Source organism: Pan troglodytes, chromosome 23 (assembly GCF_028858775.2).
Source record: "Pan troglodytes isolate AG18354 chromosome 23, NHGRI_mPanTro3-v2.0_pri, whole genome shotgun sequence".
NCBI lineage: Eukaryota > Metazoa > Chordata > Mammalia > Primates > Hominidae > Pan > Pan troglodytes.
Window position 1 is genome coordinate 20,865,477 of NC_086016.1, and position 27,747 is coordinate 20,893,223.

The 27,747-nt window shown below is 48.1% G+C and overlaps 1 protein-coding gene across 6 annotated transcripts; it reads left to right on the top strand.

Annotated features, from left to right (window-relative positions):
• On the top strand, positions 1-27,508 carry USP18 (ubiquitin specific peptidase 18). 6 transcript variants are annotated; one of them, XM_063807720.1, is made up of 12 exons: positions 87-357; positions 1,562-1,768; positions 7,696-7,932; positions 10,303-10,399; positions 11,923-12,068; positions 17,380-17,459; positions 18,010-18,156; positions 19,964-20,059; positions 20,873-21,040; positions 23,272-23,403; positions 23,915-23,964; positions 26,883-27,508. In XM_063807720.1, the coding sequence occupies exons 3-12, from the start codon at positions 7,776-7,778 to the stop codon at positions 26,926-26,928; spliced, it is 1,119 nt and encodes a 372-aa protein (XP_063663790.1). In that variant the 5' UTR covers positions 87-357; positions 1,562-1,768; positions 7,696-7,775; the 3' UTR covers positions 26,929-27,508. The 6 variants fall into 6 exon arrangements, with proteins under 6 accessions (XP_009436012.4, XP_063663790.1, XP_063663791.1 ...); XM_063807721.1 differs by having other exon boundaries at positions 1,562-1,631; XM_009437737.5 differs by lacking the exon at positions 1,562-1,768 and having other exon boundaries at positions 1-357.
• Positions 27,509-27,747: the final 239 nt, after the last annotated feature.

A 27,747-nucleotide genomic window follows, 5' to 3' on the forward strand; every position in this document is an offset into this window, starting at 1 on the left:
GAACCGAGACAGCGCAACCGCACTCCAGCCTGGACGGCAGAATGAGACTCCGTCTCAAAAAAAAAAAAAAAAAAAAAGCGAGGGCTGGAAGTCTGGAGCAGGTGCGCGGCTGCAACGGCAGCCGCGGGAAGCTCGGGCCGGCAGGGTTTCCCCGCACGCTGGCGCCCGGCTCCCGGCGCGGAGGCCGCTGTAAGTTTCGCTTTCCATTCAGTGGAAAACGAAAACTGGGCGGGGTGCCGCGAGCGCGGGGCCAGACCAAGGCGGGCCCGGAGCGGAACTTCGGCCCCAGCTGGGTCCCCGGCTCAGTCCCGACGTGGAACTCAGCAGCGGAGGCTGGACGCTTGCATGGCGCTTGAGGCAAGTTCGGGGCTCATTTTGGAAGTTTTCTTTCTAGCACAGATATCCAACTCTGCTCCTATGCCAGTCAGATAATTAAGGAATTAAGTAATAATTGTGCTCTGCAAATTATGATAGTGATCTGTATTTACTACGTGCATATATTTTGGGCCAGTGAATTTTTTTCTAAGCTAATATAGTTACTTGGACTTTTGACATGACTTTGTGTGTAATTAAAACAAAAAAAAAATTGCAGAAGTGTTGTAAGCTTGTAAAAAAAATTCAAACAATGCAGACAAATGTTCTCGCAGTCTTCCACTCAGTATCATTTTTGTTTGTACCTTATCAGAAATGTTTCTATGTACAAGTCTTTAAAATCATTTCGAACTTGCTTTGTCCACTGAGTATATTATGGACATCTTTTCATGGCAGGACATATAGATGTGTTAATGGCATTAAAAATAAAACAAAAAACTGATTCGGCCGGGCACGGTGGCTCACGCCTGTAATCCCAGCACTTTGGGAGATCGAGGAGGGCGGATCACCTGAGGTCAGGAGTTCCAGACCGACATGGAGAAACCCCGTCTCTACTAAAAATACAAAATTAGCCGGGCGTGGTGGCTCATGCCTGTAATCCCAGCTACTCGGGAGGCTGAGGCAGGAGAATCGCTTGAACCCGAGAGCGGAGGTTGCGGTGAGCCGAGATCGCACCATTGCACTCCAGCCTGGGCGACAGAGCGAAACTGTCTCAAACAAACAAACAAAAAAACCTGATACATGGTATGGGAAGTACCTTGTTTAAACAATGCATGGAGATTTAGGTTGTTTGCAGTTTTTACTGGCACAGATACGGCAATGAATATAATTTTATGTATACATTCATACAAATATATCGGTGGAAAATTCCTAGAAGTGGAATGGCTGGGTCAGTGGGCATTCATATTGAGAAATTGGAAGGTTGTTGTCAAACTCTGCAAATCAGAGTATTTTAGTCTTAACCTCTCTTCTTCACCCCCTTTTCCTTGGAAGAAAGCTAAATTTAGACTTTTAAACACAAAACTCCATTTTGAGACCCCTGAAAATCTGGGTTCAAAGTGTTTGAAAATTAAAGCAGAGGCTTTAATTTGTACTTATTTAGGTATAATTTGTACTTTAAAGTTGTTCCAGAAAACAAGGCAAATACTGAAAAGCATTTCATCTGAAGTTTCTTTCTGGTATTGAACAGAGTTGGATGGAGAGTGAATGCAGGTTACCGATGTGTTCGCAGGAACAAAACGCGAGGGAGAGTAACACAGGTGCACGGCTTCATCTTGATTTATCAAAGAACTTGCTTTTGGACTGTTAACAAATGTGTTGCACAGTTCTGACACTTTTACACAATGATGAGCTTACAAAGGGGAAAATGCTTAACATAAACATAGTTTCAAAGAAGGTAAGTCCTAGTTTTTCCATATGAGCTGTTTTTTTTTTGAGAGAGAGTAGTCCCAAAATTTCCCTATTATGTGGTTTTTCATCCAAAGTGTTGTAATCCGTGTGTTCTAACCCGCATATTACGATTACTCAAGAAATGCAAAATAGGCCGGGCACGGTGGCTCACGCCTGTAATCCCAGCAATTTGGGAGGCCGAGGCAGGTGGATCACGAGGTCAGGAGATCAAGACCATCCTAGCTAACACAGTGCAAACCCGTCTACTAAAAATAAAAAATATTAGCTGGGCGTGGCGGCAGGCGCCTGTAGTCCCAACTACTCGGGAGGCTGAGGCAGGAGAATGGCGTGAACCTGGGAGGCGGAGCTTGCAGTGAGCCAAGATCAGGCCACTGCACTCCAGCCTGGGCGACAGAGGGAGACTCCGTCTCAAAAATAAAAATAAAAATAAAAATAAAAATAAATGCAAAATAATGTGAACACGTCATCGAGACTGCGGTCTACAATTGTGGTTGCCATGATGGGGTGGGTCGGAAGACACCGAGGCTGCTTGAATCATGTTCCTGGCAGGTTAATTTTGTTCCTTTTAGGGCATCTAAATGTTGGAGTTGGCTTTCCTGGCAGAGAGTCCAGTTGTGAGTGGAGTATTGGGTGGAGGCCCCACCCTCCCCAGGTTTTCTGCAGCTTGTTCCTGGCTCTTCTGGGGCTTCTCTGAGGACCCCGATTGGTCCTGGGGCTACTTTAGTGGTGGGCCTGGGCCAGTTCCTTCCGTTGCTCACCTCTCCCCGAAGCTTAAGGATAACATTTCGGGAAGATCACGAGAGAACGTGAACCAGAAAAAAAAATTCAGGTAGGGTGGGAGCTAAGTTAGTTTAGTATTTGGGTTTTTTTTGTTTTGTTTTGTTTGAGACAGAGTCTCAAACAAAGACCCCGCGCCTGGCCTGGGGGTCTTTTTTTGAGTCAGCGGTTGAGTTTGAAAATCCCCTTCCTTGGAACCCGCCCAGGCTGTTTTCTCTGGTGGATGCTTATTGCCCCTGCTAACTTCAGCTGCGGTCTCTCTGCTCGCCTTGCCCTCCCCATCCTCCTTAGACCTTTTAAGCTTCACTTTCCTTTCCTTGCTGCCCCGCCTCCCTGTCTCCCCAGTGTGATCTACCCTGAAAGGCTGCTGTATTTTGTTTCCCTTTGGGACCGAGCCTGCTCAAATGATCTGCTCCATCAGGTTTTACTGCTATATTCTACTGAAGTATCTGGGAGGTCTTGGCGGAGAAGAGGACAACATCTTGGAAAATGCAGCCTGGAACCTCTCTGCTCTCTTTCATCAGCTTTCCCTCAATGATGAGCTCAAAATCCTCTTTCTTGCTGATGGAATTGTCTGCTGTCATCATTTCAGTTGAGTCCTCCTAGGCTGGGCCTTGTAAGAAGAACAACTGTTTATAACTATTGAAAGTCAATATTTACTAAGAAAAAGAGGTTGTTGTTATCTGAGCCATCCAACATGAATTTAAGAATATATTCCAGGCTGGGCACGGTGGCTCATGCCTGTAATCCCAGCACTTTGGGAGGCCGAGATGGGTGGATCACCTGAGGTCAGGAGTTCAAGACCAGCCTGGCCAACATGATGAAACCCCGTCTCTACTAAAAATACAAAAATTAGCCATGCGTGGTGGCACATGCCTGTAGTTCCAGCTATTTGGGACACTAAGGCAGGGGAAGTGCTTGAACTTGGGAGGCAGAGGTTGCAGTGAGCTGAGATTGTACCACTGCACTCCAGCCTGGGTAAAAAGAGTGAAATTCCATCTCAAAAAAAAAAAAAAAAAAAAAGACAGGGTCTTGCCCTGTTGCCCAGGCTGGAGTGCCGTGGCACGATCATAACTCACTGTGGCCTCAAATTCCTGGGCTCAACTGATTCTCCTGCCTCAGTCTCCCAAGTAGCTGGGACCACAAGTACATGCCACCATGCTAGGCTAATTTTATTTTTACTTTTAGAAAATAAAATATTTTTTATTTTATTTAGGCAACATGCTATGTTGCCTAGACTGGTCTTGAACTCCTGGCTTCAAGCTATCCTCTTGCCTCAGCCAACCAAAGTGCTGGGATTGCAGGTGTGAACTGCCATGCCTGGCTTTCTATTCTCTATTTCTAGGAGATAAGCTTTTTGAGCTTTCACATATGAGTGTGAACATGTGGTATTTATCTTTCTGTGCCTAGGTTATTCCACTTAACGTAATGTACTCCAGGCTCATCCGTGTTGATGGGAATTACAGGATTTCATTCTCTTGTAATGGCTGAATAACATCCCATTTTGTGTATATAGTCCACATGTTCTTTATCCATTCCTCTTTTGATAGACACTTAGGTTGATTCCGTATCTCGGGTATTATGAGCAGTGCTGCAGTAAACATGAGAGTGCAAATATCTCTTCAACATACTGATTCCCTTTCCTTTGGATACATATTCAGCAGTGGCATTACTAGATCATGTGGTATATCTATTTTTAGGTTTTTAAGGAATCTCCATACTGTTTTCCATAATGGCTCTACTAATTTACATTCCCACCAATGATTTGGTTGAGTTTATTCCTCACTCTGAGCAGCATGTTAGCTGGACTTAAACCCCGTCCAGCTTGTCTACATCTGGCCCATCACTTGCCAGTGGGAAAGGCACTTACTTCTTTGTATCTCAGTTTTCTCATCTGTCAAATGGAAATATAACAGTAATTAATTCACATGGCTGTGAAGGATAAATAAGACAGTACATATAAAAGGCTTTCACCTTTTATAAGAAATAGTGCTTCGATGTTACCCATTATTATTATTTTATTTCATCTTATTTATTTCTTTAGATACAAGGTCTCATTTGTTGCCCAGGCTGGAGTGCAGTGGCACAATCATAGTTCACTGCAGCCTCAAACTCCTGGCCTCAAGTGATCCTCCTCCTTCACCCTTCTCAGTATTTGGGGCCACAGGCGTGCACCACTATGACCATCTAAATTTTTTTGGCATTTTTTTTGTAGAGATGGGGTCTCAGTATGTTACCCGGGCTAGTCTTGAACTCCTGGGCTCAAGTGATCCTCCCACCTCAGCCTCCCAAACTGCTGGGATTACAGGCCTGAGCCACCATGCCAGGCCTCATCTCTATATCTTTAGGGTTAGTCACTGGCACCTTAATTTGTTCATTTGGTGATGTCATGTTTCTCTGATTGACCTTGATCCTTATGGCTGTGTGTCAATGTCTGTGCATTGACATAGGTACCTAAGCCAGTCTTCATTGCCTGGCTTTGTTTGGGCTCGTCTTTCATCAGGAAACCCATAGGAGATAAGGGAGAGGCTGATTGGTCAGGACCCTAAGCCCATGACTGCTTCAGCTGTTGTAGTGCTAGGGGGTGCTCTAAGCCCAGCATCACTGTGGTTGGAATTCTTTGGCCACTGAGGCTGACACAGCCCTGGGTTATGCCTGAAGGCCATAGCTGCCGAGACTGGCACAGCACTGGGGCACGCCCAAGACCCACAGCTGTGATGGCGTGCTTGCTGCTGCTGAGGTTATTCAGGGCCCAGGGCCACTGTAGTTGTCAGGTAGTGATGTGGGCCAGATCGCCAGTCCCTGTTACTGGGGCTGCGGGTTCTCATCTGGCACTAGGGTGGGGTGAGATCTGCCTGTGGGTACCGGTCTAGTATCAGGGTGATGAGGCTCTGCCCAGTACTGGGTTTTACTGTAGTGAGCCTAGTCCTGGTGACAGGTGACAGTGTGCTGGCAGCCATCACAGCCCTCGCTCGCTCTCGGTGCCTCCTCGGCCTTGGCGCCCACTCTGGCCACGCTTGAGGAGCCCTTCAGCCCACCGCTGCACTGTGGGAGCCCCTTCCTGGGCTGGCCGAGGCTGGAGTGGGCTCCCTTAGCTTGCGGGGAGGTGTGGAGGGAGAGGCAGGGGCGGGAACTGGGGCTGCACGCGGTGCTTGTGGGCCAGCGCGAGTTCCGAGTGGGCGTGGGCTCGGCGGGCCCGCACTCGGAGCAGCCGGCCGGCCTGCAAGCCCCAGGCAGTGAGGGGCTTAGCACTTGGGCCAGCAGCTGCTGTGCTCGATTTCTCGCCGGGCCTTAGCTGCCTCCTGGCAGGGCAGGGCTCAGGACCTGTAGCCCGCCATGCCTGAGCCTCCCCACCTCGCAGCCATGGGCTCCTGTGCAGACCAAGCCTCCCCGACCAGCGCTGCTCCCGGCTCCACGCCGCCGAGTCCCATCGACTGCCCAAGGGCTGAGGAGTGCGGGCGCAGGGCGCGGGACCAGCAGGCAGCTCCACCTGCGGCCCCGGTGTGGGATCCACTGGGTGAAGCCAGCTGGGCTCCTGAGTCTGGTGGGGACTTGGAGAATCTTTATGTCTAGCTAAGGGGTTGTAAATATACCAATCGGCACTCTGTATCTAGCTCAAGGTTTGTAAACACACCAATCAGCACCCTGTGTCTAGCTCAGGGTTTGTGAATGCACCAATCGACCCTCTGAATCTAGCTACTCTGGTGGGGACTTGGAGAACCTTTGTGTCCACACTCTGTATCTAGCTAATCTAGTGGGGACGTGGAGACGTTTTGTGTCTAGCTCAGGGATTGTAAACACATCCATCAGCACCCTGTCAAAATGGGCCAATCAGCTCTCTGTAAAACAGACCAATTGGCTGTCTGTAAAATGGACCAATCAGCAGTATGTGGGTGGGGCCAGATAAGAGAATAAAAGCAGGCTGCCCGAGCCAGTGGTGGCAACCTGGTCAGGTTTCCTTCTATGCTGTGGAAGCTTTGTTGTTTCATTCCTTGCAGTAAGTCTTGCTACTGCTCACTGTTTGGGTCCACACTGCCTTTATGAGCTGTAACACTCACCGCGAAGGTCTGTAGCTTCACTCCTGAAGCCAGCAAGACCACAAACCAACCAGGAGAGATTAACAACTCCAGACGCGCTGCCTTAAGAGCTGTAACACTCACCGTGAAGGTCCGCAGCTTCGCTCCTGAAGCCAGCGACACCACGAACCCACCGGGAGGAACGGACATCTCCAGATGCACCGTATTAGGAGCTGTAACACTCACCGCGAAGGTCTGCAGCTTCACTCCTGAGCTAGCGAGACCACGAACCCACCAGAAGGAAGAAACTCCGAACACATCCGAACATCAGAAGGAACAAACTGCGGACATGCCCCCTTTAAGAACTGTAACACTCACTGCGAGGGTCCACGGCTTCATTCTTGAAGCCAGTGAGACCAAGCACCCACCAATTCCGGACACACTGGGTTCCAAGGCGAAGTACTCCACTTACCTCTTCTTCCCCCAAGCAAACAGTGTCTCTCTTCACACAGCTGTGCTGGGTTGGGGGAGGGTACACGGGTACCCCTATGGCCACTGAGGCTGAGACAATATTGGGTCACACCCCCAGAATTCATGCCATGAGACCAGCCCAGCACCAGGATGTGCCTAAGGCCTACAGGTAGCTACAGCCTGCCTGCAGCTAAGGTTTATCTGACTGCTGCAGCTGGCCGGCAGTGTTGCGGGCCAGAACACGAGGCTGTTCTGCCAGGGCCGCAGGTCCCCTTGGGTGTTGGGCGGGTTGAGAGGCTTCCCCTGTATGCCAGCCTGGCATCGGGGGCTGAGAGTTCCTGCTTAGTGCCGGCTTTTTACTGAAGTGGGCCTGGTCCTGGGTTGTAAAGCAAAGTCCTATGCGCGCTTCCCTGTCCTTTCCCAAGAGGGCGCTCCCTGTTAGGATTTGGCAGTCGGCTCTGAGGATGAATGGAAACGCCTGGGACCCAGGATGTGTAGCCTAGCTGTCATTTCCAGCCTAGAGCTCTATGAGTCAGTCTCCCCAAACATTTATCTCCCTCTAAGACCTGCTCTTTGGCATCAGAACGGATTACATGAATACACATTCCTCCTTCTCTAATTCTTACCTACCCGCATTGTATTTTCACAGAGATTCCATCGTGCCTGGCTCACATAAGCGCTTAACGCGGGCCAGGCAGCTGCGGCCTGGGGGTTTTGGAGTGATCACGAATGAGCAAGGCGTTTGGTCTCCTGAGACAAATCTGTCAGTCCATCCTGGCTGAGTCCTCGCAGTCCCCGGCAGATCTTGAAGAAAAGAAGGAAGAAGACAGCAACATGAAGAGAGAGCAGCCCAGAGAGCGTCCCAGGGCCTGGGACTACCCTCATGGTCATTAAACCCCTCCCGTTTTCCTCTTCTTGACTGCATGTAAATGTTCGGCGCACCTCCTCCGCTCTGAAGCCACAGAGCTTTGTATTCGACGGCTCATGCTTTCCTGTGCCTGAGTTTCTGCATCTTTTAGATGGGGATACAGCCTGGGCCATAGTGAAACCCTATCTGTAAAAAACAAAAACAAGGTCGGGCGCGGTGGCTCATGCCTGTAATCCCAGCAGTTTGGGAGGCCATGGCAAGTGGATCATGAGGTCGGGAGTTTAAGACCAGCCTGGCCAAAATGGTGAAACCCCGTCTCTACTAAAAATACAAAAATTAGCTGGGCGCAGTGGCAGGTGCCTGCAATCCCAGCTACTTAGGTGGCTGAGGCAGGAGAATTGCTGGAACCTGGGCGGCAGAGGTTGCAGTGAGCTGAGATCACGCCACTGCACTCCAGCCTGGGTGACAGAGTGAGACTCTGTCTCAAACAAAAAAACAAACAAACAAACAAATGGGGGTAATAATAGTACCAAGCACATAGGGTTGTTGGGAGGATTAAATGGGGTCATCTGTGGAAACTGCTTTAAGCCAGTGGTGGGATTCTAGAGGCACTTAGCATTAGTTCCCATCTTTACTGCTACCTTTGTATGGGTCTGTCTGGAAGCAATGTGCTCCTGATAGTCTGGGAGTAGAAATCTGTGCTCACCTGTGACCCCAGGTTGTTACTTTCTTACTGTCCTATCTTGTAAGCCAAAGCCCTTTCCCCAAGAATCCTGAGATTAGTGGTACTTCCCTTGTGGGGTCTGCTGAGCCTAAGGTTGGGTTGGAAAAGAGGAGGTTGGTTGCTAGGGGTCAGACGAATGTTATCTTTTGTTTTTCTCGTATTCTTATAAGTTCCTTCTGCCTTTCAGCCTCTCAGGGTGACACTGGATTAGGTGAATCTTCCCCAAAGTAACCTTCTGATTTATTTCCTGCCTCCCTGTAGTGGGGACTGGGCAGAGACCTCTCCGCTGGAGTCCGACATAGACATACTGGGGAGTCCCTCTCATCCCTGAGCCCCACAGATGCACATTTGGACTTAGCTCCGTGGAGAACGATTTGAATGAAAGGAAGCCATATTCTCAGTTATGCTTTCTCTAATGTTTTTTTTTCTCTCCCAACAATTGCTCATACTACTCATTTGGCAGTGAGTAATATATACTTTTGGTGACATCTCACTTTTCCTAATGGACTATATTAAAACTTTTCTTGTTATCAAACTTTTTTTTTTTTTTTTTTTTTTGTGAGATGGAGTTTTGCTTTGTCGCCTAGGCTGGAGTGCAGTGGCACGATCTTGGCTCACTGCAACCTCTGCCTGCCAGGTTCAAGCAGTTCTCCTTCCTCAGCCTCCCGAGTAGCTGCGATTACAGGCATGCACCACCACACCCGGCTAATTTTTGTATTTTTAGTAAATATGAGGTTTTACCATGTAGGCCAGGCTGGTATTGAACTCCTGACCTCAGGTGGTCTTCCCACCTCGGCCTCCCAAAGTGCTGGGATTACAGGTGTGAGCCACTGTGCTTGGCCCTTGTGATAGAGCTTTTAAAAGTTTCACGTTTGATATCTTCTCTCCGATTTGTTTGCAAGCTGAGTGAACACTTCGTACTTGAGAGACTTTACAGGACTTCATGTCCTTAGTAGCTTTAAGAAAAACATTAGATTTTTGTCAACTTTTTTTTTTTTTTTTTTTGAGACAGAATTCCACTCTTGTTGCCCAGGCTGGAGTGCAGTGGCACGATCTTGGCTCACTGCAACCTCCGCCTCCTGGGTTCAAGCAATTCTCCTGCCTCAGCCTCCCAAGGAGCTGGGACTACAGGCACCTGTCATGACACCTGGCTGATTTTTGGATTTTTTTTTTTTTTTTTTTTTTTTGAGATGGAGTCTCGCTCTGTTGCCCAGGCTGGAGTGCAGTGGCGCGATCTTGGCTCACTGCAAGCTCCGCCTCCCGGGTTCACACCATTCTCCTGCCTCAGCCTCCTGAGTAGCTGGGACTACAGGCGCCCACCACCACGCCCGGCTAATTTTTTTTGCATTTTTAGTAGAGATGGGGTTTCACCGTGTTAGCCAGGATGGTCTCGATCTCCTGACCTCGTGATCTGCCCGCCTCGGCCTCCCAAAGTACTGGGATTACAGGCGTGAGCCACCGCACCCGGCTGATTTTTGGATTTTTTTTGTAGAGACATGGTTTTACCATGTTGGCCAGGCTGGTCTCGAACCCCCGACCTCAGGTGATCCGCCCACCTCGGCCTCCCAAAGTACTGGAATTACAGGCATGAGCCACCATGCCCAGCCTTGTCAACTTCTTTACCTAGGCCTTGCCCTCAGCATTTTTTTCTCTTCCCCTTATAGGCCTGGTTGGTTTACACAATATTGGACAGACCTGCTGCCTTAACTCCTTGATTCAGGTGTTCGTAATGAATGTGGACTTCACCAGGATATTGAAGAGGTAAGACTGTTCTTCAGGCTGATGAGCATTTGTATTATTTCTTTTTCCTTTTTTTGAGATGGAGTCTTGCTCTGTTGCCCAGGCTGGAGTGCAGTGGCATGATCTTGGCTCACTGCAAGCTCTGCCTCCCGGGTTCAAGCAATTCTCCTGCTTCAGCCTCCCGAGTAGCTGGGACTAGCCCGCCACCATGCCTGGCTAATATTTTTTGTATTTTTAGTAGGGATGGGGTTTCACCGTGTTAGCCAGGAAGGTCTCGATCTCCTGACCTCATGATCCACCCACCTCAGCCTCCCAAAGTGCTGGAATTACAGGCGTGAGCCACCGCACCCGGCCTGTATTGTTTCATTTTTAATATATTCAGTTATTCACAGTGACTTGGACTTCTTGAGATCTTCTCTCAAAAGCTGGCAGAGGAAAGATTGGCTTCTGCATATTCTGGCCTACACATTATTTCTAAAACTTCTTAGGTTGGTCTGGGGTGCGGCCCAGGTATTGGTACTTTTTTTTTTTTTTTTTTTTTTGAGATGAAGCCTCACTCTGTCCCCAGGCTGGAGTGCGACGGTGCAATCTCAGCTCACTGGAACCTCCGCCTCCCAGGTTCAAGGGATTCTCTTGCCTCAGCCCCTCAAGTAGCTGGGATTACAGGCGCCCGCCGCCACACCTGGCTAATTTTTGTATGTTTAGTAGATACGAGTTTTCACCATGTTGGCCAGGCTGGTCTCAATCTCCTGACCTCGGGTGATCTGCCCGCCTCAGCTTCCCAAAGTTCTGTGATTACAGGCATGAGCCACTGGGCCCGGCCAGGTATTGGTACTTTTTAAAAGCCCTCTTTGGGTGATTTTAAATGCAGCCAGGATTGACAGCCACTGACTTGGTTAAAAGACAGCGTTGGGACTAGACCAAAGTCGGAGAAGGAGTAAGTCAGTGGGGAGTACACACCCCTCCTTCCACCAACACTCACACAATGCACTCTCTCCCTCTGTCTCTCTCTATCACTCCTTTTCTGCCCTGTGCTCTCTCCTTTTTCCCATCCGAAAAATGCCTGTGATTAAATGAATCATTGCCAAACCACACGGACAGCCTTTCATGTTGCCTTTCTTCCCAGGACCTAACCCAGCATGTGCCTCTGCAGTCTGGAGAGCTTTAGGCTGGACATTTTGCTGCTTGCCCGAGATGTGGAGCCAGGACCTCGTGCATCTGCCGTCTGCTCTAGCACGATTGCTGGGCAGGGTGCAGAGGGGCCAAGGCAGCAGTCGTGCTGATCCCCCTCTCTAGAGGGTCCCCTGTAGAGCAGATTCACTCACATGGTGCTTCTCAACCTTGACCACACATTGAAATAATCTGAGGAACTGAAAAATTCTGATAACTGCCCGCGCCCCGCCCCCCGGACCCAGAATTCTGGTTTAATTTGTATGGGAGTGGCCTGGATATGAAGATTTAAAATTTCTCCTAGGTGATTCCAGTGTGCACCTAGCTTTTGAGAATTACATGTAAGGAGGTTTCTGGCTGTTCTTGTGTGGCAGGATCACGGTGCCCAGGGGAGCTGACGAGCAGAGGAGAAGCGTCCCTTTCCAGATGCTTCTGCTGCTGGAGAAGATGCAGGACAGCCGGCAGAAAGCAGTGCGGCCCCTGGAGCTGGCCTACTGCCTGCAGAAGTACAACGTGCCCTGTAAGATACCCTCCCACTGGGCTCCTGGCTGCTGATCCAAAGGGGATGGGAAGCTTAGAGAGTGAAGAGAGGAACTAACGGGCAGTGAAGCAACAAGAAGCAAGTTAGGTAGCCTGGACCCCTCAGATTATAGAGACATTTGTGTAAGAGGCACACATCTTTGGAGGTGCAGAATTGATATTATTTATGGACATTTTACTTCCATACCTAACCTTTCTCTGCCTCTCAGTAGAGTAAGTGAAGGCATCTCCTCCAAGCTTATTCCACCACAGTCAGGGAACTACAGGAAAACAGAATAAAGGAATAAAAAAGAGAAAACATGTTCTACAAAATAATTCACAAATAGGTTAGGTTTTTTTTTTAGATAGCTATATTGGGATGTGCATCACATACTGTAAAATTCATCCATTTAAAAACATACAATTCAAAGGTTTGTAGTGTATTCACAGAGTTGTGCCTCCATCATCACAATCTAATTTCATAACATTTTCATCACCCCCAGAAGAAATCCTACACTTACGGGTTTTCCCTTGTGTATAATACATTGCTTTTCTCTTGCTGCTTTCAGAATTCTTTGTCTTTAACTTTTGAAATTGATTATGATGTGTCTTGATGTGGGTTGCTTTAGATCAGTCTTATTGGTGTCCTTTGGGCTTCCTGGATGTGGATTTGTATTTCCTTCCCTGGGTTGGGAAGTTTTCAGTCATTATAGGTATGCATTGCTTACCAACAGGGATACGTTCTGAAAATGCTTCAGAAGGTGAATTTGTCATTGTGTGGACATCATGGAGTGGACTTACACAAACTTAGATGGGACAGCCTACTACACAGCTAGGCTGCATGCTATGGCCACTGTGCTCATGTGGTCTGCCATTGACTGAAATGTTGATCTGCAACTCGTGACTGTTATTTCTTTGGATAAACTTTCTATCTCTTCTCACTCTCCTCCTTCTGGGACTCTGATAATGCCTATTTCAGTCGGCTTGATGTCCCCTAACTCTCTTAAGATATCTTCACTCTTTTTCATTCTTTTTCATTTTTGCTCCTCTGAATGATTTCCAGTGACCTATCTTCTAGTTTGCTAATCCTTTCTTCTGCTTGATTTAGTCTGTTGAGCTTCTCTTTTGAGCTCTTATTTCAGTTATTGTATTCTTCAGCTCTGTTATTTCTTTTAAACTTTTTTCTGTCTCTTTGCTGAAATTCTTACTTTGTTCATGCATTGCTGTCCTAGACATGGTAAGCATCTTCATGATCATTATTCTGAATTGTCTGTAAGGTAAGTCACTTATCTTCATTTCACCAGGGGCATTTTCTGGAGATTTATCTTGTTCTTTTGTTTGGAACATATTTCTCTGTTTCTTCATTGTTCTTGATTCTCTGTTATTTTCTGTACTTTAGTTAAGAAAAATACCTCTCCCAGGCTGGGCGCGGTGGCTCACGCCTGTAATCCCAGCACTTTGGGAGGCCGAGGTGGGCAGATCATGAGGTCAGGCGATGGAGACCATCCTGGCTAACACGGTGAAACCCTGTCTCTACTAAAAATACAAAAAATTAGCTGGGCGTGGTGGCGGGCGCCTGTAGTCCCAGCTACTCGGGAGGCTGAGGAAGGAGAATGGCGTGAACCCGGGAGGCGGAGCTTGCAGTGAGCCGAGATTGCGCCACTGCACTCCAGCCTGGGCCACAGAGCGAGACTCTGTCTCAAAAAAAAAAGAAAAAAAAAAGAAAAAAGAAAAAAAAAATACCTCTCCCAGTCTTGTCCCACGGGCCTTGTATAAGAGATGAACTTACCAATTAGCCCTGCCGGACACTCGGAGCGCCTGTTGACCCTTCGTGTTGTCCAGACTGTCATCTATGTTCTTAGCGGCCCTCGGGAGATTAGAATGTGTCAAGTCCTGTCAGTGCCCTAGACAGGGGAGATAGAAACCAGCCCCTTGAGGTGCAGCTGGAGACGTTGGGGCATTAAATGTGTGTTCCAGTTTATTCTATCCTCAGGGAAAAGCTGGGAGCATGAGTTAATCCGCCACTTGCTCTGCAAAACGCTGGACAGAGGATATGTGGCAAGTGCCTGCACTCATATTGAAACTGCACACTCCTTCATGCATTGTTTTACTCTTTGTCACCCCCAGGGGCCTAGCGAATGCTGGCTGTTCTCTGCTTAGAGACGGACAGGTTAGTTGGAAGCTTGACGCTATCTGTTGAGCAAACCAGTGGGAGCAGCTGTGGAGGTGCTCACCTGCCTGTTCAGGGTCTCAGAGGAGCACTGGTTTCCTGCTCTGTCAGCTCCCAGATGCATAGAAACCCCAGGGCAGCAGCTGCACTGTGCAGACAAACTCCTTCTAGGGAGAAAGTAGGAGCCGGGCCTTTTTGCCTGTTCACGCTGCACTGGGCCTGGGGGGATGTTCTTTGGTCTCTGTGCCCCTGTGGGACTTACAAATACAGAGCCTTGTCAGCTCCCAAAGCTCGGTGGTTGAGGAGCTAGACCTTCATTTGAGAGGGGTAAATGTGTACTCAATGTGTGAAGTTAGAGACCTGATTTTATCGTAGAGCAGGGGGTGGGAGAAGGCATGGGACTTGCCCACAGGCCTGTCCAGACTCCTGGAAATCTATTGTTTACCTGCCTCATTGGCTCCAGGTGCAGGCCACTTATTAATAGAAGCCCATCCCTCAGGCAACAGCTAGGAGAGCCCGCAGACATATCCTTCCAGGGAGAAACTGGAAGCCTGGCATTTCTGCCTGTTTGCTCTGTGCTGAGCACAGCTGCTGGAAGTGCTCACGTGCCCGTTTAAAACTGCCTCTTTGCCCTCTGTGGTCGCAGAGGATTCATAACTGCTGACCCATGTCTGCTCCCAGAGCTAGGTGACCCAGCAGCCAAGCCCTTGAGTGGGAACTGCAAAAGCTGGGGCTGCCTATGTGTGGTCCAAACCCTCCCCTCTCCAGGAGAAAGCTGGGAGTAGGGATTCCTTCCTCACAGTAAGGTACTGTGTCTAGGGTGGGGCTTGTGGTGCGAGTGTGTCTCAGCTTTTCCAACCGGTTGCGATGTGGGTGTTCTCCCCATTGCCCCCTGTGCAGGCCTCTCTCAGCTGGTTTCTGGGTTTCTTTCAGAGGGAGTTGATCTGTGTGTAGATGAGAGTTTTACCATGTGTCCATGGGAGAAGGGGAACACCAGGAGCCTCCTTCTCTACCATCTCGCTTATGTCACCCTCTGTGATTCTTTTTATACATAGTTGAATTTGATTCACTAATATTTTGTTGAGGAATTTTGCATTTATGTTCACGGGAGATACTGGTTTTTAGGTTTTTTTCTTACAATGTCTGTCTGGTTTTGGTGTTAGGATAATGCTGGCCTCAGAGAATGAGTTAGGAAGTGTTCTGTCTGCTTTTGTCTTCTGGAAGAGGTTGTAGGAAATTGGTATAATTGTTCCCATAAATATTTGGTAGAACCCATCGTTCACTAGTGAACCCATCTGGGTGTAACTGAGTACTCCCATTTTCTAAGAGATAGTTATATTAGTTTTCTTATTACTTTCTTTTCACTTCTCCTCTTCCCATCCCTCACCCCTCACCGCGGCCATGTTTCCTGTTTCCTGTTAGCCCTTTAGAAATGCAAATATCACCTTTCGCCTACCCCTCTTCAGACAGTCCCTGCTGGGCAAAAGGAAGAATCTGTAAATGGAGTTAGGCTGATGGAGGTTTGATTGAGAACGGGCAAGTTCTTCCAGCTGATCTTTCCTGAGACTTGGCAGTAGATTTGCAGCCCAAAGCATACCCACCAGGGAACTCTCCCTCCCAGGGGGTGGCTTCGAAACTTCCACCCTCTAGGGGTTTGTCTTTCACCCACTAGGAAGGCATGGAGAAAGCATGCCCACTCGGCCACTTTTCTGCCCGGAAAGGCGCCAACGCAGCTGCTGGGAACTTGATAACTGCCCGGTAGAAAACTGCCATTGCTCACTCCCACCACCCCCACAACACACCTTATGAAAATGCCCCTCTCTCCTCCAAAGGAGAAATGGCACATTAAAAGGCAGGATGTGTCTTGCTCCTTGCCCCAGGCTGGCTTCAGAATAAATTCACGTTTGTATATAAAACCTTTTGTATCACATTTTTTTTTTTGTATCAGAGTTAGTTGAGCTCTACACGCAGTGAGCAGCTCATCAGCTTTTCGCTGCATAGGTACTGTGTTCAGCTTTCCTTCCGTCCTCAGTCTGGAGAACCTCAATCAACCTAGCTCCAGGTTTATGGATTCTTTCTTTTGCCAGCTCTAATCTGCTATTGACCTCCTCTAGTACATTTTTCATTTCAGTTATGGTTCTCCTCAACTCAAGATTTCTGCTTGGTTCTTCTTTTATAGTTTTTTCTTTATTGATACTTTTTATTTGGTGAGGCAGCATTTTCACACTTTCTTTTACATCTTTTGACATGGTTTTCTTTAGTTCTTTGAACATATTATAACGGCTAAAGTCTTTGTTTAGTAAGGCCAACATCTAGGGCTTCTCAGTGAAAGGTTCTACGATTGCTGTTTTCCTGGGTGGCCATGCTTTTCTGTTTCATTGTAGGTCTTGTCTCTTTTGTTGGAAAATGAACATTTTAGATAATGTAAGGTGGCAACACTGGACATCAGAGATCCCCACAGCAGGGTTTGTTGTTGTTGCTGTTTTATTGTTACTGGGCAGTTCATGATTCTGTATTCGCCTTCATTGCTTTCTTGCATGTGGCCTTGTGGTCAGCCAGAGGGGAGGGATCGGAGCCCTCTCAGGTCTTACTTGGGCATGTGCCTGGCCTTCTAGATCCTCAGGAATGTATCAGTGCTTTTCAAAGTCCCTGTGGACATCTCATTCCCCAGGCTGAGTGCAGTGGTGACATCACAGCTCACTGTAGCCTCAACATCCTGGGCTCCAGTGATCCTCCTGCTTCAGCCTCCCAAGTAGCTCTGACTACAGGCGTGCACTGCTACTCTCAAGTACTTTTTTAAATTTTTTATCGAGACGGAGTCTTGCTATGTTGCCCAGGCTGGTCTCAAACTCCTGAGTTCAAGCGATCCTCCCACCTTGGCCTCCTGAAGTGTTAAGATTATAGGCATGAGCCACTACATCTGGCACTGGAGCTTAAGTATTAAGAGGCGTTCTCAAAAATCAATACCAAACTTACTGTTTGTTTATTGATCACTTCTTCTGTCGTGCCAACTTAGCCTTGCAGTGGGGTGGAGGGCTAGGAAGAGACAAAGTGATCAGTGTTCATGTGTGTCTAAGTACCAGGGCATGAGAAGCGACTCTGAAGACCTCACTAATTGGCTGTTCCTTTTCTCTGTGGCCAGTGTTTGTCCAACATGATGCTGCCCAACTGTACCTCAAACTCTGGAACCTGATTAAGGACCAGATCGCTGATGTGCACTTGGTAAGAACCTAGAACCAGAGCACTCGGAAGCTTAAGATGCTGCTCATTTCACTCATTCAGCTGTTGTTCCCGTAGTGTGTAGAGGAATAAAAGAGTTAATCCCCTGTAATCCCAGCACTTTGGGAGGCTGAGGCAGGCGGATCACGAGGTCAGGAGATCGAGACCATCCTGGCTAACACAGTGAAACCCTGTCTCTACTAAAAATACCAAAAAATTAGCCGGGCGTGGTGGCGGGCGCCTGTAGTCCCAGCTACTCGGGAGGCTGAGGCGGGAGAATGGCGCGAACCCGGGAAGCGGAGCTTGCAGTGAGCCGAGATCGCACCACTGCACTCCAGCCTGGGTGACAGAGCAAGACTCTGTCTCAAAAAAAAAAAAAAAGAAAAAAGAGTTAATCCACATAAAACACTTATCACAGTTTCATAATATTGTTACTGGTATTATTTTGCACCTTTGTGAGGAGCTTCTGTCTCTTGGCTCCACCTTCTGGCAGTTGGCCTGACCTGGCTTATGGTGGTGTTCCCATCTCACCTCTCCGCTCTCCCTCTTGCAGGTGGAGAGACTGCAGGACCTGTATACGATCCGGGTGAAGGACTCCTTGATTTGCGTTGACTGTGCCATGGAGAGTAGCAGAAACAGCAGCATGCTCACCCTCCCACTTTCTCTTTTTGATGTGGACTCAAAGCCCCTGAAGACACTGGTAAGGGGATTCTCTTGGTATTTGCTGCCCCTGTATGTGTTAGTCCATTTTCTGTTGTTATAACTCAATATCTGAGACTAGGTAATTTATTTCTTACAGTTCTGGAGGCTGGGAAGTCAAGGTTGAGGGGCTGCACCTGGCGAGGGCCTGCTTGCTGGTGGGGACTCTCAGAGTCCTGAGGCGAGGCAGTGCAGGGCATCACATGGCGAGGGGGCTGAGCATGCTAATGTGCCGGCTCGAGTCTCTCTTCCTCTTCGTATGAAGCCACCAGTCCCACTCCCAGGATAACCAATTAACCCATTAATCCATGAGTGGATTAATTCATTTATGAGGGCTGTGCCCTCATGATGCAATAACCTCCCCCCCCTTTTTTTTTGGAGACAGAGTCTTCCTCTGTTGCCCAGACTGAAGTGCAGTGGCACAATCTCAGCTCACTGCAACCTCTGCCTCTGGTGTTAAGTGATTCTCCTGCCTCAGCCTCCCAAGTAGCTGGGATTACAGGTGCCCACCACCATGCCCGGCTAATTTCTGTATTTTTAGTAGAGATGGGGTTTCACCATGTTGGCCAGGCTGGTCTGAAACTCCTGACTTCGTGATCCCCCTGCCTCAGCCTCCCTGGGATTACAGGCATGAGCCACCTTGCCCTCCCCAATTATCTCTCAAAGTCCCCACCTTTCCATACAGCCACACTGGGGATTCAGTTTCAACCTGGGTTTTGGGGAGGACAAACCCTCAAACCATCACACCACACAGCACAGTGTGGCCAATTCCCCCTTGCCTCTTTGATCTATCTCTGGCTTCTGGAAAGTCACTTATTTCATTTTCATGGCACTGGCCAATTTCTCCTTTGTTTTGGCAAAAATGTTTTTCCCTCCTACCTCCACTTCCCTCATACTGCGCCCTTAATAGGAGGCCCCTCCTGTTTTGTTCCTCCAGTCAGTAGGTGCCCTTTGAGATCCTGCCAAGTGGACCACACCAGGCCAGGCATTAAGGGGGATATGAGGAGAACCAGAAGAAAAGGTGAAACCCTCAGCTGCAAAGTGTGGGGAGGCTGTACCTGATACAGTTTGGGTCTGTGTCCCTGCCCAAAAACTCCTGTTCAATTGTAATCCCCAGTGTTGGAGGTAAAGCCTGGTGGAAGGAGATTGGATCATGGGGGAGGGTTTCTCGTGAATGGTTTGGCACCATCCCCCATGGTGCTGTCTTTGTGACAGTGAGTTCTCATGAGATCTGGTTGTTTAAAAGTGTGGAGCCAGGCTGGGTGTGGTAACTCACGCCCATAATCCCAGCAGTTTGGGAGGCTGAGGTGGGTGGATCACCTGAGGTCAGGAGTTTGAGACCAGCCTGGCCAACATGGTAAAACCCTGTCTCTACTAAAAACATTAAAAAATTAGCTGGGCGTGGTGGCGCAGCCTGTAGTCCCAGCTACTTAGGAGGCTGAGGCAGGAGAATCGCTTGAACCCGGGAGGTGGAGGTTGCGGTGAGCTGAGATCGCGCCCCTGCACTCCAGCTCCCCACTTGGTCTCTTGCACCTGCTCCTCCCAGGTAAGACACCTGCTCCTCCCAGGTAAGACACCTGCTCCTGCTTGGCCTTCCGCCATGATTGGGAGCTTCCTGCGGCCTCCCTAGAAGCAGATGCTGCCATGCTTTCCGGTCGGCCTGCAGAACCATGGGCCAATCAAACTTCTTTTCTTATAAATTACCCAGTCTCAGCTATTGTCTCACAGCAGTGTGAGAACAGATGAATATAGTATTCTAGGTGGGAAATACCAACGCTGCTTTTTCCCTGTTCTCTTGGGTGGGACAGGAGGATGCCCTGCACTGCTTCTTCCAGCCCAGGGAGTTATCAAGCAAAAGCAAGTGCTTCTGTGAGAACTGTGGGAAGAAGACCCGTGGGAAACAGGTACTCATTCCCTAAATCAGACTCAGCTGTCCCTCAGTGCATATGGGGGATTTGTTCCAGGACCCCTGCTTTTACCAAAATCCACACACACTCAAGTCACACCCAGTCGGCCCTGTGGAACCCACGTATAGGAAAAGTCAGTCCCTCATCTATGCAGTTGTGCATCTGGGATACTTTATTTTTGATGAGCATTTGGTTGCAAATGTGGAACTCGTGCCTATGGGGGAGGGCAGACTGTATTTATTTACAACAATTTGTGTATAAACGGACCCATACAGTCCAAACCCCTGCTGTTCAGGGGTCATCTGTCCTTCACTAGTCTGGGGTTGCCCCCCGTGGATTTCCTGATAGAATCATCAGAGGCCCCGAGGACACCCCATGGTGGGTGAGAAAGGGAATCTGGGTCTGGCTAGTATCTGGGACGCTGTGGTTCTGATATCTGGAGCCGTGGATGTGGCTTCTCATGTCGCATCACTGAGAGGGACTGCAGGAGGGGGCCTGAGAGCAGCCGGCAGGGCGTTTCCCTCCAGGCGAGACCAGCTCCCTGGAGCAGACGCGGTGGCTCCCTGGGTCCTGGTACCTGTGCAGAGCCCTGTGCCCTTGTGCCTCTTGTGGGGGGCCACATGGTGGTAGAATAGCCAAGTTTTGCATTATTCTCAGAGGAGCTCAGCAGATTCGGTGAACAGGAGCCTTGAACTCCGTGATGTCGCCCCGCTCCCCTCTTTTTGGGAAGAACGCATTGCTAGCCCTGACATTTCTCTGACTCTCTCATTCCAAGTAGACTTCATCTCCAGAGTGATTTCGATTTTTCAGGTCTTGAAGCTGACCCATTTGCCCCAGACCCTGACAATCCACCTCATGCGATTCTCCATCAGGAATTCACAGACGAGAAAGATCTGCCACTCCCTGTACTTCCCCCAGAGCTTGGATTTCAGCCAGATCCTTCCAATGAAGCGAGAGTCTTGTGATGCTGAGGAGCAGGTGGGATGATCCCGACCTCCTTGCCATCCTGCCTCTCCCCAGATGCCATGTCCTTTCTGTTTTCCCTTCCTTCACCCCCAGTCTGCTAGGAGCCACCTGTTCCTCAGAGACTGTCCCCAGCCTCAAAAGCCTTTCTTCTTTCTAAATATTGGATTTGTGTTCATATGCCTCACAGCACTGAGGGACAGAATCCAGAATTCAGTAGGCTTCTTTGGAAATAATGTGGAATACATAGAAATGCATAGGCAAACATGTCATTGTGGGTTCATAGTACCAACCAAACTTTCTTCCTCAGATGGCCTGTGCCCACTTTGAGGATAATCATAAAGTAGCCAGTTGACTGGACCACATTTAATCAGAGTAAAGTTTAATTCACTTGTCCTGAGATAATAACTTATCGAGAGATTCTGAGAAAAAAAGAGACACAAGGCCAGGTGATGTGGCTCATGCCTGTGATCCCACACCTCAAAAGGCTGAGGCAGGAGGATTGCCTGAGCCCAGGAGTTCGAGACTAGCTTCGGCAACATAATGAGACCCCATCTCTCAAAAAAAAAAAAAAAAATTAGCTGGGTGTGGTAGCACAAACCTTTAGTCCCAGCTACTTGGGAGGCTGAGTTGGAGGATCACTTGAGCCCAGGAGTTTGAGGCTGCAGTGAGCTATGATCTATCATTGTACTCCAGCCTGGGTGACAGCGCAAGACCCCGTCTCTAAAAACAAAACAAGAAAAACTAAAAAAAAAAAGACACAAATATCTTTTTTTCCATAGATTTGAAATGCTACATAACAAATTTTGTATTCCTGTATGTACGGGTCTATTTTTGGAGTGTCTCTTCTGTTTTATTGGTCTGTTTAGCTATTTATGCTCTAGAACCATGACATTTAGAAAATTAAGACCTGATAATACGTTACAATAGCTCCTATTATAACATGATTTCTTTCCCTACTTAGGCCGTATACATTTCATAGGATTCTCTTTTTCTTTCCTTCTAGTTCTTTTTATTTCTACCTGCAGATTCTGCCCAATGAAGTATATTTAAAATTGTTTTTCACTTAAAAAAGACTTTTTTGACTGGATGCAGTGGGTCACACCTGTAATCCCAGCTCTTTGGGGGGCCAAGAGGATTGCTGGAGTCCGGGAGTCGAGCCCAGCTGGACAACAAAGCAAGACTCCATCTTTGCAACAACAACAAAAAAGACTTTGTTATGGAACATTACAAATAGATACCAAAGTGTGTAGTGAAGGAAGAGTTAGACAGTGAATCCTTGGCTGTAACAGTTACCAAAACGCATGGCAGGTCTTGCTTTTCCTATAACCCGCCCTCTTGTTTCACCCAACCCTGTACTGGATTTTTTTGAAGCAAATCCCAGACATCATACTATTTCATTTATAAACACTTCATTATGTATCCCTAAAGAAGAAGCACTCAAAAGATAATCATCTCCATCTTGCAATTCCTTAATAGCATCAAATATCTGGTCAACGTTCAGACTTCCTGACTGTTGTGTAATCTATGTGGTTTGTTTGACTCTAGATCCAAACAACGCCTACACTTGCATTTGGCTAAGTTTCTTTCTTTTCTTAAGTTCCTTTTAGATTTCCGCTCCTTTTCTTTTCCTTGCAGTTGATTTGGTTGAATATTTTTTTCATATGCCAGCACTGGCTGGTTGATATCTTTTAACATCATCTATAACCCTTTTATTTCTTGTAAACTAATATTTAGATACAGATATTGCCCTGCATTTTGTAAAGTTCTGCACAAAGTCTGCAAATGGAAATAGGGATAATTTCAGCTTCCACTGTGGGTGACTCAGCTTTGCGTGTGCCGCCCTTGCCCTCTGTCTCCCCTCCCCCTACAAAAGACTTTTTTGGCTGGGTACGGTGGCTCAGGTTAGGGTCATTCCTGGGCTTGTGGAGAAGCAGAACTGTGTTCTGATGATCCCCACCCCTCCCAGGGGAAAGTTCTAATCTTGCCTTGGCTTTGGGGGCGTCTCTCATGACCTCCTGCCTTCCATCTCTTGTGTGCTCTGCCCTGCCAAGCTGCTGAGCCTTCGCAGTTCAGGATCCACACTCAGGAAAGCCCCTCCTGGAGGGTGCCCACTGGCCATGGGTCAGGACTGTTTTCTAATATTCTAAAGTCCCAGAGTCGGGCCTAGTGTGGGCAGGTATAAATGTGTGAGGCAGTCGTGTTTGTGGTGGTGGGTGAACTGTCTCGTGCCTGTCTCTTTCCAGTCCGGAGGGCAGTATGAGCTTTTTGCTGTGATTGCGCACGTGGGAATGGCAGACTCCGGTCATTACTGTGTCTACATCCGGAATGCTGTGGATGGAAAATGGTTCTGCTTCAATGACTCCAATATTTGCTTGGTAAGAAACATCATCCACAATTGCCTCCTGCCCTGGATTGGCCACCTCTAGCAAATGCTGGGCTCAGGGCTGCGTGGGTCTCTGAGATCAAGACACACTGTGATCCTGCTGTCTGGGTGTGGGGCCTTTGATGAGGGTTCAAGCCTTTTTCGGTCTGAAGTCCCCATGTGGTTTGCACCTCTGTAAGGGTTCAATTCACTTCACTTCTAAGTTTTTGGTGCTCTAGGCTCATGCTCTGCAGCTTCCTGCTTTGTGGGAAATGTCTAGAGAGCAAGGAGAGTTAGAAATATGTAAGTTAGGCCTCTGGGAAAAGCATGACCAAGTTTAAACACAGGGACAAGGGCGCTAAACATACTTCATTGCACAAGACATCCTGCTGCTGTTGCTCCAGGCTCTTGGGAGTTGCTAGGGGTGGGCTTGTCTGGAGGATGAGGGGCACATTATAGCGTCCTGTCCTCTGTGGGTGCTTGTGTCAGCTGGCTGCTTGACCCCATTTGTTTCTGGCTTCCAGGTATCCTGGGAAGACATCCAGTGTACCTATGGAAATCCTAACTACCACTGGTAAGAAACGGATTTGGGTAATTGGAGTCTGATGAGCTCACATAGGGTCCTTGGAGCTGCATGAAACGCCCATGGATTCCCCTGTTACTAACATGCTGATGGCTCACTGTCCGCCTCATCTCCAGCACTCACCCCACCACCCCATGTTTGCCTCACACGTCACACTCCAGGAATATTAAAGTACAGGCAGCTGCCAATCAGCCGTGCCCTCCATCTCCCGTCTGCTGTGCACATGCACTTCCTGGCCGTATTGTCCTCTCCTCATTTACCATCTAGGCCAACTCCCCACTCATGTTTTCATACTCATGGCCTTTTCCTATCCTGTGAAGCCTTTGCTGATTCACCCAGATTTGTAGGGGCTTCTTGTATGGTTTTCTTTTTTTCTTTTTTTTGACAGAGTCTTGCTCTGTTGCCAGGCTGGAGTGTAGTGGCACAATCTTGGCTCACTGCAACCTCCGCCTCCCAGGTTCAAGTGATTCTCCTGCCTCAGCCTCCTGAATAGCTGGGACTACAGGTGTGTGCCACCACGCCCAGCTGATTGTTTTTTGTATTTTTAGTAGAGACGGTGTTTCACGATGTTGGCCAGGATGGTCTCAGTCTCTTGACCTCATGATCCGCCTGCCTCAGCCTCCCAAAGTGCTGGGATTACAGGCATGAGCCACCACACCTGGCCTTCTTATATGCTTTTATTGCATTTGAGCATACCTCTTTTACAGCGAAGGTCTTTTTTTTAATTTAATTTAATTTTTAGAGATGGAGTCTTGCTTTTTTGCCCAGGCTGGAGCACTGTGGTGTGATCATAGCTCACTGCAGCCTTGAACTCTTGGGCACAGGTGATCCTCCCACCTCAGCTTCCTGAATAGCTGGGACTACAGGCATGCAGTCTGCACACCATGCTTGGCATATTTTAAAAAAATGTTTGTAGAGATGAGGTCTCGCTATGTTGCCAGGCTTGTCTCAAACTACTGGGCTCAAGCCATCCATCCATTTCAGCCTGCCAAAGTGCTTGGATTATAGGCATGAACACTGCGCCTGGCCATCACACTGTTTGTTTGTTTGTTTGTTTGTTTGTTTGTTTGTTTGTTTGTTTTGAGATGGAGTCTTGCTCTGTCACCCAGGCTGGAGTGCAGTAGCAGGATCTCAGCTCATTGCAAGCTCTGCCTCGTGGGTTCACGCCATTCTCCTGCCTCAGCCTCCTGAGTAGCTGGGATTACAGGCACCCGCCACCACGCCTGGCTAATTTTTTGTATTTTTAGTAGAGACGGGGTTTCACTGTGTTAGCCAGGATGGTCTCGATCTCCTGACCTCGTGATCCGCCCACCTCGGCCTCTCAAAGTGCTGGGATTACAGGCATGAGCCAATAAATATTTTTATAATCATTAACTACCGAGGAGAAGCTGGAGAGAAAAAAGGTGGATGAAGTTAAGGCAGAGAGACTTTGTAAGTTTCTTAGCTGAGCTTTTGGAGACTGTATATCAGAGCTGCTATTTGAGGTGATTTTCAGCTACAGAGATAGGCCTGGTCATTTGAAAAATAACGGATTAGGTGAAGCTTGCGTTTGAAATCCTCCTTCTACTTTTCATCTTTCTCTCTTGTTTATTCTGAGCATCCATCTTAGACACCCAATCTTTGTCACTTTGTGGTTGTCATTGATTTCCCTGTTATTGAGATTAGAGGTTGGCAGATTTTCTCTGTAAAGGGCTGGAGAGAAAGTACTTCAGACTTTGTGGTCTGTGCAGTGTCTGTTGCAACCACTTAACTCTGCCCTATAGAGCAAAAGCAGCCGTAGACAGTACATGGGCAGATGAGCATGGCTGGGGTCCAGTTACATTTACTTGCAAAAAGAGGGTTGGAGACTGGGTGTGCTCTCACACCTTTAATCCCAGCACTTTGAGAGGCTGAGGCCGGAGGATCACTTTAAGTCAGGAGTTCAAGACCAGCCTGGGCAACAAAGCAAGACTCCATCTCTACAAAAAATTAAAAATTATTATAGCTAGGCATGGTGGTACACACCCGTAGTCCTAGCTACTCAGGAAGCTAAAACTGAGGCAGGAGGGTCAGTTAAGCCCAGGAGCACGAGGCTGTGGTGAGCTATTATTGTGCCAGTGCACTCCAGCCTGGTGACAGAGCAAGAACCGGTCTCATCAAAAAATAAACAAAAGGCTGGGCACGGTGGCTCACGCCTGTAATCCCTGCACTTTGGGAGACTGAGGTGGGCAGATCATGAGGTCAGGAGATTGAGACCATCCTGGCTAACACGGTGAAACCCTGTCTCTACTAAAAATACAAAAAGTTAGCTGGGCGTGGTGGCGGGCACCTGTAGTCCCAGCTACTCGGGAGGCTGAGGAGGGAGAATCGTTTGAACCTGGGAGGCGGAGGTTGCAGTGAGCCAAGATTGTGCCACTGCACTCTAGCCTGGGCTACAGGGCAAGACACCATTAAAAAAAAAAAAACAGCAACAACCAAACAAAACATAATGCATATTCTCTTATAAATGGGAGCTAAACATGGGGACTCATTGACTTAAAGATGGCAACAACTGGGAGCTGCTGGATGGGGAGGGAGGGGTGAAAGGCCAACTGTTGGGGATTATGCTCATATCCATGTGACAAACCTGCACATGTGCCTGCTGAATCTAAAATAAAAGTTGAAAGTAGATTTAAAAAACCCCAAGAGGGCTGGGTTTGGCTTGTGTGTCCATAGCTTGTTAACCTCCGCTTTAGATATTAACTAATAGAAACATAGTGCTTATCTTCCCAGGCCACCTATTTTGTTCCTCTCCAAGGTGATGGATAGATGAAGGCCTAATCCAGCCGCCTGGAAGTTTGCTGACGCTTGTCCTGTCACGGATTAATGAAGCATTGTTTTCTGATGAAGATTTCATGCCGCTGTGCTGATGTGTCTTCTCTTCTCTCTAGGCAGGAAACTGCATATCTTCTGGTTTACATGAAGATGGAGTGCTAATGGAAATGCCCAAAACCTTCAGAGATTGACACGCTATCATTTTCCATTTCCGTTCCTGGATCTACGGAGTCTTCTAAGAGATTTTGCAATGAGGAGAAGCATTGTTTTCAAACTATATAACTGAGCCTTATTTATAATTAGGGATATTATCAAAATATGTAACCATGAGGCCCCTCAGGTCCTGATCAGTCAGAATGGATGCTTTCACCAGCAGACCCGGCCATGTGGCTGCTCGGTCCTGGGTGCTCGCTGCTGTGCAAGACATTAGCCCTTTAGTTATGAGCCTGTGGGAACTTCAGGGGTTCCCAGTGGGGAGAGCAGTGGCAGTGGGAGGCATCTAGGGGCCAAAGGTCAGTGGCAGGGGGTATTTCAGTATTATACAACTGCTGTGACCAGACTTGTGTACTGGCTGAATATCAGTGCTGTTTGTAATTTTTCACTTTAAGAACCAACATTAATTCCATATAAATCAAGGGTTTTGTAACTGCTATTCATTTATTCAGCAAATATTTATTGATCATCTCTTCTCCATAAGATAGTGTGATAAACACAATCATGAATAAAGTTATTTTCCACAAAAGGACTTTGCAGTTTTAACGGGGGGCAGTAGGGCTTGTGCTATAGAAATTCAAAGGCAAGGGAAGTCACTTCTGTTGTGGGGCCCTGGGAGGAGCCTCCAGGCTGGAAAGGGTTAAGGTGGAGGCCTCCAATAGGGGCAGTGTAGGCAGTGGACTGGCTGCAAAAGGCCATGCTCAGCATTCAGACAGCATCACACACTCAGCTTTTCTCTACCAGGGAGGCAGGTGGGGAAGGATAGCG

Bases quoted from the DNA above. Each gene is read 5' to 3' on its own strand.
- USP18 (XM_009437737.5), top strand. From the start codon at position 7,776: ATGAGCAAGGCGTTTGGTCTCCTGAGACAAATCTGTCAGTCCATCCTG. The intron at 20,060-20,872 runs GTACTCATTCCC...TCGATTTTTCAG, and splicing joins AGAAGACCCGTGGGAAACAG to GTCTTGAAGCTGACCCATTT. The intron at 23,404-23,914 runs GTAAGAAACATC...TCTGGCTTCCAG, and splicing joins ATGACTCCAATATTTGCTTG to GTATCCTGGGAAGACATCCA.